At 39.4% G+C, this 12776-nt stretch overlaps 1 protein-coding gene across 1 annotated transcript in view; it reads left to right on the top strand.

Annotated features, from left to right (window-relative positions):
* Positions 1-12776, top strand: part of LOC102174832 (guanylate-binding protein 6-like) — a 39700-nt gene that overhangs the window by 22849 nt on the left and 4075 nt on the right. The window contains exons 12-13 of the mRNA XM_018046504.1: positions 7043-7145; positions 7470-7663. Of these exons, the coding sequence (XP_017901993.1) occupies positions 7043-7145; positions 7470-7663 (297 nt within the window). The remainder of the gene's footprint in view (positions 1-7042; positions 7146-7469; positions 7664-12776) is intronic.

Here is a 12776-nt window from a genome sequence, read left to right as displayed (position 1 = left end):
TATCACAGTCTGTGCCTCTGCAAAGATGTTAACACATCTTTACTGAAGAGTTTAAATGGCTCCATCCAGTTGTGGCCTCAAGTGTTCAAAAGGAAGAATGGGTTTGCCCTTTTAAAGGAAGAAACTTTGTATCAATGGCTATGTGACCAATAAATTGAAAAGTTTAATGTAAAGGCAAACTATACTATATAAATATTTGTTTCCACTGACAACTCAAATCAAATATGTGTTCTAATTCCTTAGAGATGCTCTGAATTGAAGAACAAGAAGAAAAAATTGACATTTTCAAATTGGATGCATGTGGGATATCATCAAGTGCTTGTATTTCTCTGTCTGACTTATTTCACTTAGGTGTTCTAGAAGTCCATCCATGTTGTCTCCAATGACAGGATATCCTCCTTTTTTGTGGCCAAATAGTATTCCATTGTGTATATGTGTCAAGTCTTTTTTTATTCTTTCAAGCACTAGTGAGCATTCAGGTTGTTTTCCTATGGTGTCAACTGCGAGGAATGCATCAATAAACATGAGAGTGCATACATTCCTTTGAAATACTGTTTATTTCCTTTCAATAAAAATAATAGAACCAACATGCAGTGATTATTAAAGAAAGAAAAGTCTTTTAGAGGTTAATTGCCTTGTTGCTGTTCAATAGCTAAGTCATCTCCGACTCTGCAATCCCATAGACGGTAGCACGCCAGGCTCTTCAGTCCTCCACTATCTCCTGGAGTTTGCTCAAACTCATGTCCATTGAGTCAGAGATTCTAATCATCTGCAGTCTCTTCTCCTTGTGTGGTCAGTCTTTTTCTATTAGCAGGTCTTTTCCAATGAACTGGCTCTTTGCATCAGGTGGCCGAAGTATTGGAGCTTCAGCTTCAGCATCAGTCCTTCCAATGAATATTCAGGGTTGATTTCCTTTAGGATTGACTGGTTTGATCTCCTTGCAGTACAAGGGACTCTCAAGAGTCTTCTCCAACACCACAGTTTAAAAGCATCAATTCTTCAGTGCTCAGTCTTCTTTATGGTCCAACTCTCACATTTGTACATGACTACTAGAAAAACCCAGCTTTGACTATACTGACCTTTGTCGGAAAAGTGATGTCTCTACTCGTTAATATGCTATCTAGGTTTGTCATAGCTTTTCTTCCAAGGAGCAAGTGTCTTTTAATTTCATGGCTGTGGTCACTGCTAACACTGATTAATTCACACACCCATTAAAGAACAGTAGGGCTTCCTTGGTGGCTCATATGGTAAAGAATCTGCCTGAGATGCAGGAAACCTGGGTTTGATCCTTGGGTTGGGAAGATCTCCTGGAGAAGGGAATGATTACCGACTCCAGTATTCTGGTCTGGAGAATTCCATGGACTATACAGTCCATGGGGTCACAAAGAGTCAGACACGACTGAGCAACTTTCACTTTCGCTAGCTCAAGGGTTTGTTTATTGAATATTTCAAAGAACTAACTATTTAAAAAAAATTATTGCATTAGTTTTATGTCATTCATTTTCTTTATCTCCACAATAATTTGCATCATTTACTCTGCTAGTCCCGGATTCTGCTTATTTTCCTATTTATTTAAATAGTAAGGTCAGGTTGCTGATTTCAGGGTTCTTCACATTTGGGTTTTGTGTGTGTGTGTGTGTGTGTGTGTGTGTGCTTTTATTTTCATTTTTCAAGAAGTATTATATAATATTTCTTGTGATTTTATCTTTGACCTTTTGTTAAAATGGTGTTATCTCATTTACACATATTTGTGAACTTCCCAGCTCTATTCCTGCTATTTATTTCTAGTTTTATTCCATTGTGATCAGAAAAGAAACTTTGTATGATTTCAAGCATTTAAAAAATTATGAAGATTGTTTTTTCATAACATGTATTCTATCCTTGAAAATATTTAATGTGCATCTGAGAAAATCTGTATTCTTTTCTCATTTGATGAAGTTTTGTTAATTGAATTAGTCTAGTGTTGGTCAAGGCCTCTACTTTGTTATTAACTTTCAGTCTTGTTTTTCTATCCATTATTGATTGTAGGATATTAAAGTCTCCTGCTATTGTTTGTGAATGTCTTCTTTCCTCTTTTCAATTTCAATTTCTGTGTACTTAGACCTAAAGTAAGATTTTTATAGATAGCATATAGTTGGAACACTTCTAAAATTTAATCCATTCTGCCAATCTACTGGTTTGATTGGAGAGTTAATGCATTTACATTTGACAGGGAAGAGTTTAATCAATTTGCATTTAAAGAAATTATTCATAAGATAGAACTGTTTCATTACCATTTTGTTATTTCTTTTTCTTTTTGGCATTTTTTGTGCTTCATTTGTTTTATTTATGCCTTCTTTTATGTTTAGTTCTTTTGTAGTAGACATATTTTGATTCCCTTAACATTAGTTCTGTTCTAAGTTCAGTCGCTCAGTCATGTCTGACTCTTTGCCACCCCATGAATCGCAGCACGCCAGGCCTCCCTGTCCATCACCATCTCCCGGAGTTCACTCAGACTCATGTCCATCGAGTCCGTGATGCCATCCAGCCATCTCATCCTGGGTCGTCCCCTTCTCCTCCTGCCCCCAATCCCTCCCACCATCAGAGACTTTTCCAATGAGCCAACTCTTTGCATGAGGTGGCCAAAGTACTGGAGTTTCAGCTTTAGCATCATTCCCTCCAAAGAAATCCCAGGGCTGATCTCCTTCAGAATGGACTGGTTGGATCTCCTTGCAGTCCAAGGGACTCTCAAGAGTCTTCTCCAACACCACAGTTCAAAAGCATCAATTCTTCGGCGCTCAGCCTTCTTCACAGTCCAACTCTCACATCCATACATGACCACAGGAGAAACCATAGCCTTGACTAGACGGACCTTAGTCGGCAAAGTAATGTCTCTGCTTTTGAATACGCTATCTAGGTTGGTCATAACTTCCAAGGAGTAAGCGTCTTTTAATTTCATGGCTGCAATCACCATCTGCAGTGATTTTGGAGCCCCAAAAAATAAAGTCAGCCACTGTTTCCCCATCTATTTGCCATGAAGTGATGGGACCGGATGCCATAATCTTCGTTTTCTGAATGTTGAGCTTTAAGCCAACTTTTTCACTTTCTTCTTTCACTTTCATCAAGAGGCTTTTTAGTTCCTCTTCACTTTCTGCCATAAGAGTGGTGTCATCTGCATATCTGAGGTTATTGATATTTCTCCCGGCAATCTTGATTCCAGCTTGTGTTTCTTCCAGTTCAGCATTTCTCATGATGTACTCTGCATAGAAGTTAAATAAGCAGGGTGACAATATATAGCCTTGACGGACTCCTTTTCCTATTTGGAACCAGTCTGTTGTTCCATGTCCAGTTCTAACTGTTGCTTCCTGACCTGCATACAGATTTCTCAAGAGGCAGGTTAGGTGGTCTGGTATTCCCATCTCTTTCACATCAGGGAGCCAAATTATTGGAGCTTTGGCTACAGCATCAGTCCTTCCAGTGAATATTTAGGGTTGATTTCCCTTAGGATTGACTGATTTGATTTGATTCTCAAGCGACTCTCAAAAGTCTTCTCCAGAATTTTAGTTTGAAGGCATCTATTCTTTGATGCTCAGCCATTTTTATTGTCCAACTCTCACATCCATACATGACTACTAGAAAAACCATAGCTTTGGCTGTACAGACCTTTGTCAGCAGTGTCTCTGTTTTTAAATATGCTATCTAGGTTTGTCATTGCTTTTCTTCCAAGGTGCAAGTGTCTTTTAAATCATGGCTGAAGTCACCATCTGCAGTGATATTGGAGACCAAGAAAATAAAGTCTGTTTCCGTTGTTTCCCCATCTATTTGCCATGAAGTGATGGGACTTGATCCCCTGATCTTAGTGTTTTGAATGTTGAGTTTTAGGTCAACTTTTTCACTTTCCTCTTTCACCTTCATCAAGATGTTTTTAAAATTCCTCTTCACCTTCTGCCATAAAAGGGTGGTATCATCTACATATCTGAGGTTATTGATATTTCTCCCTGCAATCTTGATTCCAGCTTGTTTTTCAGCCAGCCAGGCATTTTGCATGATGCGCTCTGCATAGAAGTTAAATAAGCAAGGTGATAATATACAGTCTTGATGTACTCCTTTTCCAATTTTGAACCAGTCTATTGTTTCATGTCCAGTTCTAACTGTTGCTTCTTGATCTGCATACAGGTTTCACAGGAAGCAGGTAAGGTATCTGGTATTCCCATCTCTTTAAGAATTTTCCACAGTTTGTTGTGACCCACATAGTCAAAAGCTTTAGCATAGTCAGTGAAGAGAAGTAGATGTTTTTCTAGAATTCTCTGGATTATTCTATAATCCAACACATGTCAGCAATTTGATCTCTGGTTCCTCTGCCTTTTCTAAATCTAGCTTGAAAACCTGAACGTTCTTGGTTTGCATACTGTTGAAACTCAGCTTGAAGGAGTTTCAACATGACCTTGCTAGCATGTGAAATGAGTGCAATTGTGTGGTACTTTGAACATTCTTTGGCATTTCCCTTCTTTGGAATTGTAATGAAAACTGGCCTTTTCCAGTCCTGTGGCCACGCTGAGTTTTCCAAATTAGCTGGCATTTTGAGTGCAGCACTTTCGCAGCATCATCTTTTCAGATTCCACTAGCTTTGTTTGTAGAGATGCTTCCTGAGGTCTACTTAACCTCACACTCCAGGATGTCTGGCTCTAGGTGAGTGATCATACCATCATGGTTTTCTGGTTCATTAAGATCTTTTTTGTATAGTTCGTCTGTGTATTCTTGCCACCTCTTCTTAATATCTTCTGTTAGGTCCTTATCATTTCTGTCCTTAATTGTACCTATCTTTGCATGAAATGTTCCCTTGGTATCTCTCATTTTCTTGAGGAAATCTCTAGCCTTTCCCATTCTATTGTTTTCCTCTATTTCTTTGCATTGTTCACTTAAAAAGGCTTTCTTTTCTCTCCTTGCTGTTCTCTGAAAGTCTGCATTCAGATGGATATATCTTTCCTTTTTTCCTTTGCCTCTGGCTTAATTTCTCTTGTTTTCTCACCTATTTGTAAGGCTTCCTCAGACAACCATTTTGCCTCTGCATTTCTTCTTCTTGGGGATGGTTTGGATCACCATCTCCTGTATAATGTCACGATCCTCTGTCCATAGTTCCTCAGGCACTCTATCGGATCTAATCCTTTGAATCTATTTGTAACTTTCACTATAATCATAAGGGATTTGATTTAGGTCATTTTTGAATGGTCTATTGGTTTTCCCTACTTTCTTCAATTGAAGTTTAAATTTTGCAATAAGGAGTTCATGATCTGAGCCACAGCCATCTCCCAGTCTTGTTTTTACTGACTGTACAGAGCTTTTCCATCTTTGGCTACAAAGAATATAATCAATCTGATTTCAGTATTGACCATCTGGTAGTGTTGGTCCATGTGTAGAGTCTTTTGTGTTGTGCAAAAAGGGTGTTTGCTATGAACCTTGCGTTCTCTTGACAAAATTCTGTTAGCCTTTGTTCTGTTTCATTTTGTATTCCAAGGCCAAATTTGCCTGTTACTCTAGGTATCTCTTGACTTCCTACTTTTGCATTCCAGTCCCCTATGATGAGAAAGATATCTTCTTTTGGTGTTAGTCTAGACAGTCTTGTAGGTCTTCATAGAACTGTTCAATTTCAGCTTCTTAGCATTATTTTTTGGGGCACAGATTTGGATTATTGTGGTATTGAATGGTTTGCCTTGGAAACAAACTCATATCATTCTGTTGTTTTTGAGATTACATCTAAGTACTGCATTTTGGACTCTAGTTTACTATGAGGGCTACTCCATTACTACATGTTATTTATTCTTGAGGAGAAATGTCCATTCCCCAAAAATGAGTATCAATTTCTAATATCCATCAGAGAGAGAACAGAAGTCATTCATTTTCTTTATCCAATAACATGACATTTAATGTGCCACATGCTGAGGATTTATGATGCAAAGTCAAAATCCTTATACTCAAGGCTGATCAAAGTGGACAGAAGTCAAATAAGCAGACCCTCAAATATGGAAAGATAACACTTATGAACCTGTGATCTTGGGCTGCAGTGGTAGTGATGATAAACATAATACTAATACAAAGAATATATATATAACTGTTATTGCCTATAGGCAAAATGTTAAGCTTTTTCTCTGAAAATTTAAACTTAATCCTCCTAAAGTTGTTCTGAAGCGTCTAGTCTTATTATCCACATTTTCTATATGTGAACTGCTGCTGCTGCTAAGTCGCTTCAGTCGTGTCCGACTCTATGCCACCCCATAGAAGGCAGCCCACTAGGGTCCCCTGTCCCTGGAATTCTCCAGGCAAGAACACTGGAGTGGGTTGCCATTTCCTTCTCCAATGCATGAAAGTGAGAAGTGAAAGTGAAGTTGCTCAGTCGTGTCTGACTCTTAGGGACCCCATGGACTACAGCCCATCAGGCTCCTCCATCCATGGGATTTTCCAGGCAAGAGTACTGGAATGGGGTACCATTGCCTTCTCCGATATGTGAACTAGGAAGCACAAACTGCTTAAATAAGTTGCCTAAGGTTACACACTAACAAGTAGCAGGCGACAACAGCAGCATAAATTAGAATCTGACAATCACATTGGACATATAGTTTAGGAAAATTTCCTGGAAAAGAAGGCGGATATAAGTTGAAATATGTGTGCATGTTGTTTAGGTTGAGATGTTATCCAAAGGGAAGAGCCCCAGGTAAACATGAAAATATATGAGATTGCGAGTTTGTACAACTGCAATTAATTCTGACTGCTTGATACCTGGGGCAGATGAAAGAAAATAGCACTGGGCAGGGTACTGAAAGGAGCCATGCAGAGTCTCTGGTGACACTCAGAAGCTTGAGTGCTTTGTAAGAGGCTCCTGGAACATTTTTTTTTTTTTTTTTATGTTTAATATTCTATTTATTATTTATTTTTTAAAAATTTTAAAATCTTAACACTCCTGGAACATTTTAAGCAGAAAGTGAAAATGACACAGAAGGACTCATTTGTACAGAACAAGTCTCCTTGGTAGGAATCTAAAGTGCTTTGGTTCTTCTTAATTCCTTAGACAAATGAGGTCCTCCAGAACTTCCTGCAGTCTCAGGTGGCAATCGAGAAATCCATCCTGCAGTCAGATAAAGCCCTCACTGACGTGGCAATGGCCATAGCAGGTATGGGGCTCACTCTTAGCAGCGTGGGGATGTTCATTCAATGCCCTTTGACAGATTAAATAAAGATTTTTCCAAAATAATGAGCTTCCACGTCTGTGGAATGCACACTGCTAAATCTGAAAATAACAGAGTTGTGGTTGGACATCAGCCAGATGGTCAAGGCCTTTCCCATCATATTCTCAAACATGCTCCTGATGTGTGGCACCAGGTGAATTCTGAAATTTCGCACTCTCTTTTCAAATTTGATTTGGTTTCTAATCTCAAGAAAGTAGAGTTTGAGTCTAATCTGTTACTTGCTTCTCTTTCTTAACCTTTGTTGGGCAGAGGAGGGAGCCAGGAAGGAGGCAGCTGAGAGGGAATGCGAATTACTAAGACAGAATCAATACGAGCAGCAACAGCAGATGGAAACTCAAGACAGAAGTCTCAGGGAAAACATAGCCCAGCTGAGACGGAAGCTGGAGAGAGAAAGAGAAAACTTTGAGAAAGAGCAGGAAAGGCTACTGGAACACAGGCTGAAGGTAAGTCTGGCATGGCCTCACTAGCTCCTGACAGACCCTGAGCTGACACATCAGGAAGGAATGGGTGAAAGCTAAAGAAAAAAAAAAAAAAGCCCTACTGGCATTACCACATTTGCTTTAATCAAAGTTTTGAATCCTGGCTTTTCAAAAGACCTTTGAATTTTGCTCCACACTGAGACCCTGGAGAGGCCATGGTGACTTTGGTCCCTCTAAATACTTAAAGAATATAAATATCATCTCCAAGGTTTTAGGTGCTATGTATTTGTGATTCTAGGATGATCTCATGGAGCTCACATTATTCAGGGTTTCATGGATTATCAAACAACAATTCCATCCAGATGTTTTTTTTTTTTTAATATTACCAGCAACTTGGTACTTTGCTAAGATAACTGTCAATGATCAGGAACCTTACAAGCACAAAGACTCTAATTTGGATCTATGTTGACCTAAAACTATCTGATATGTTCAGACATAAAAATGTGGGGAGGTTATGTCTTCTAAATATGCTGTAGTTGTCTCCAGGTGTGAATAGCTTGCCTGCATTACTACATAGCTTGTGTGGGAGGTGTGTTTCTTTCCCATCTAGACATGTTTATGTGAAATTTCTTGAGCAGCTTATAAGTTCCCATATTTCCACAATATAACTGACCATGCCATGCCAAATGAAACTGATAATTTGCGCAAGTGGACGAATAGTTCTCTCCGATGATGTTCTGAAAGTGCTGCACTCAATATGCCAACAAATTTGGAAAACTCAGCAGTGGCCACAGGAATGGAAAAGGTCAGTTTTCATTCCAATCTCAAAGAAAGGCAATGCAAAAGAATACTCAAACTCCTGCACAATTGCACTCATCTCACACGCTAGTAAAGTAATGCTCAAAATTCTCCAAGCCAGGCTTCAACAATACGTGAACCATGAACTTCCTGATCTTCAAGCTGGGTTTAGAAAAGGCAGAGGAACCAGAGATCAAATTGCCAACATCCGCTGGATCATGGAAAAAGCAAGAGAGCTCAAGAAAAATATCTACTTCTGCTTTCTTGACTGTGCCAAAGCCTTTGACTGTGTGGATCACAATAAACTGTGGAAGATTCTGAAAGAGATGGGAATACCAGACCACCTGACCTGCCTCTTGAGAAATCTGTATGCAGGTCAGGAAGCAACAGCTAGAACTGGACATGGAACAACAGACTGGTTCCAAATAGGAAAAGGAGTCCGTCAAGGCTATATATTGTCACCCTGCTTATTTAACTTCTATGCAGAGTACATCATGAGAAACGCTGAACTGGAAGAAACACAAGCTGGAATCAAGATTGCCGGGAGAAATATCAATAACCTCAGATATGCAGATGACACCACCCTTATGGCAGAAAGTGAAGAGGAACTAAAAAGCCTCTTGATGAAAGTGAAAGAGGAGAGTGAAAAAGTTGGCTTAAAGCTCAACATTCAGAAAATGAAGATCATGGCATCCGGTCCCATCACTTCATGGCAAATAGATGGGGAAACAGTGGAAAAAGTGTCAGACTTTATTTTGGGGGCTCCAAAATCACTGCAGATGGTGACTGCAGCCATGAAATTAAAAGACGCTTACTCCTTGAAAGAACAGTTATGACCAACCTAGATAGCATATTCAAAAACAGAGACATTACGTTGCTGACTAAAGTCCGTCTAGTCAAGGCTATGGTTTTTCCAGTAGTCACGTATGGATGTGAGAGTTGGACTGTGAAGGAGGCTGAGCGCTGAAGAATTGATGGTTTTGAACTGTGGTGTGGAGAAGACTCTTGAGAGTCCCTTGGACTGCAAGGAGATCCAACCAGTCCATTCTGAAGGAGATCAGCCCTGGGATTTCTTTGGAAGGAATGATGCTAAAGCTGAAACTTTGGTCACCTCATGCGAGGAGTTGACTCATTGGAAAAGTCTTTGATGGTGGGAGGGATTGGGGGCAGGAGGAGAAGGGGACGACCCAGGATGAGATGGCTGGATGGCATCACGGACTCGATTGACGTGAGTCTGAGTGATCTCCGGGAGTTGGTGATGGACAGGGAGGCCTGGCATGCTGCGATTCATGGGGTCGCATAGAGTCAGACACGACTGAGCGATTGAACTGAACTGAACTGAGGTTCTTCTGAGTTTCTTCCTACTTTTGTGTTTAGTTCTGTTCAATCTCTTTACCAACCTCTGGCTTTTCTTCTAACAATCTATTGAAGCTCCCTCCAAGACTTGGCCCTGGGATCTTTTATTTCTACTATTTATACTTTCAAAATGGACTTTAAATATCCAGAGAATTTTATTCTGATACCCCTCAAAGTGATATTTCTTGCCTTAATATTTCTTCTGAAATTCAGACACATAAGTAGAAAAACTACCTAATTTTTTCTTTGGGAAAGATATCCACCTATACTTGTCATTTTCACCATAAAGTCTTGGTCAATCTCTACTCCTAAATGTACTTTCTACTTTCACATTCTTTTTCATCTCAATTGAGTACCATCAACCTCCCAATCTCAAGCCCCAAATGTTACATCCCTCTATTAGTTTATTTCCCAGATTCAATCCACATATCAGTCTTCTTTTTATTCTCACTACATATATCTTGAATCTCTCCCTTTCTCTCAATTTTTATTTTGCTACCCTAGACTAAGCTAACCTCCTCTTTTTGCCTGAAGCTTGTTTTTTTTTTTCCCTGAAGTGTCCTCATTGCTTCTTCTTTGACCTTCCTAATAAACTCTTTGAAATAATCAGTGACCTTTAATTTAGTTGCTCTGAATACCTCCTTAAACTTGCATTATATCTTAACGAAATCCATGCTTCTCAGAAGCCCACTCTGATCCTAATCTTCCTTATTTCTCCAAACTCATCTTTCTGTAATTTATTTTTTATTGAAGTATAAGTAATTTACAAAGTTGTGTTACTTTCTGTTTTAAGTGGAATGATTCAGTTAGATATACATATGCATTCTTTTTCATATTCTTTTCCATTCTGGCTTCTTACAGGACATTGAATATAGTTCCCTGTGCTTTACAGTAGGACCGTGTTGTTTGTCCATTCTATAACATTAATATATATAATAGTTTTCATCTGCTAACATCAAACTCCCAATCCACCTCTCGCCACTCCTTTATCCCTTGATATCTATATCTTTATCTATGAGTCTGTTTCTGTTTAATAGATAAGTTCATAAGTTCACCTGTGTCATATTTTAGATTCCATATATAAGTGATACCATGTGGTATTTATCTTTCTTTTTTTGACTTACTTCACTTAGTATGATAATCTCTATGTTATGGCATTATTTCATTCTTTTTTATGGATGAGTAGCATTTCTTTATATATAATATATATGGCTGGATGGCATCACAGACTCGATGAACATGAGTCTGAGTGAACTTCGGGAGTTGGTGATGGACAGGAAGGCGTGGCGTGCTGCGATTCATGGGGTGGCAAAGAGTTGGACAGGACTGAGTGACTGAACTGAACTTAACTGAACTGATATATATATATATATATATATATATATATATATATATATATATACACATGCACATATTCTTTATCTACCCATTGTTGATGGACATGTAGTGTGCTTCCATGTCTTGGTCATTGTAAACAGTGCTGTTATGAATATTGGGTTGCATGAATCTTTTCCAATTATAATTTTGTCTGGATATATGCCCAGGAGTGGAGTTACTGGATCATATGGAAAACGTAGTTTTAGTTTTTTGAGAAACCTACATATTGTTTTCCATAGCAGATTCACCAAATTGTATTCACAAAAGCAATGCAGAAGAGTTCCTTTTTCTCCACACTTGTTATTTGTAGACATTTTATGATGGCCATTCTGACCCGTGTGAAGTGGTACTTCATTGTAGTTTTGATTTGCATTTCTCTAAAAAATTGGTGATATTGAGCATATTTTACTGTGTTTTTTGACAATCTGTAGATCAGAAAGATCCCCTGGAGAAGGAAATGGTAACCAACTCCAATATTATTGCCTGGGATATCTCATGGGCAAAGGAGCCTCATGGGCTACAGTCCATGGGGTCTCAAAGAGTCAGACACAACTTAGCAACAACATCTCCTTTGGAGAAATGTGTATTTAGGTCTTCCCATGTTTTATTAGGTTGTCCAGGCTCATCTTTTACATGTTCTCCATCACTGGTTATACTACAGAACACTAGCCTCCTTTTTATCTTTGCAGATTGCGAGTTCATTCCTATCCCCAGATCATTGCACTTGTGGTTCACTCTGCCCACAGTGCTTGCTGACCCTTCATCCAGCCAGCTCTTTTTCTTGAAGGCTCTGCACAACTGTTTATTATCATAGATCTTCCCTGACCATCTCGTCTCATGCTTCCCCTCCACTTAATATAATATGATATTATTTATTCAATTCAGTTCAGTCACTCAGTCGTGTCTGACTTTGCGACCCCATGAATTGCAGCATGTCGGGCCTCCCTGTCCATCACCAACTACTGGAGTTCACTCAGACTCACGTCCATCGAGTCAGTGATGCCACCCAGCCATCTCATCCTCTGTCGTCCCCTTCTCCTCCTGCCCCCAATCCCTCCCAACATCAGAGTCTTTTCCAATGAGTCAACTCTTCACATGAGGTGGCCAAAGTACTGGAGTTTCAGCTTTAGCATCATTCCTTCCAAAGAAATCCCAGGGCTGACTCCTTCAGAATGGACTGGTTAGATCTCCTTGTAGTCCAAGGGACTTGCAAGAGTCTTCTCCAACACCACAGTTCAAAAGCATCAATTCTTTGGCACTCAGCCTTCTTCAAAGTCCAACTCTCACATCCATACATGACCACTGGAAAAACCATAGCCTTGACTAGACGGACCTTAGTCGGCAAAGTAATGTCTCTGCTTTTGAATATGCTGTCTAGTTTGGTCATAACTGTTCTTTCAAGGAGTAAGCGTCTTTTAATTTCATGGCTGCAATCACCATCTGCAGTGATTTTGGAGCCCAGAAAAGTAAAGTCTGACACTGTTTCCACTGTTTCCCCATCTATTTGCCATGAAGTGATGGGACCGGATGCCATGATCTTCGTTTTCTGAATGCTGAGCTTTAAGCCAACTTTTTCACTCTTCTCTTTCACTTTCATCAAGAGGCT

The sequence above is a fragment of the Capra hircus genome, chromosome 3 (genome assembly GCF_001704415.2).
Source record: "Capra hircus breed San Clemente chromosome 3, ASM170441v1, whole genome shotgun sequence".
NCBI classification, from domain to species: domain Eukaryota; kingdom Metazoa; phylum Chordata; class Mammalia; order Artiodactyla; family Bovidae; genus Capra; species Capra hircus.
The sequence above is the reverse complement of the archived record's forward strand: the minus strand, read 5'-3'. Positions and strand labels throughout refer to the sequence as shown.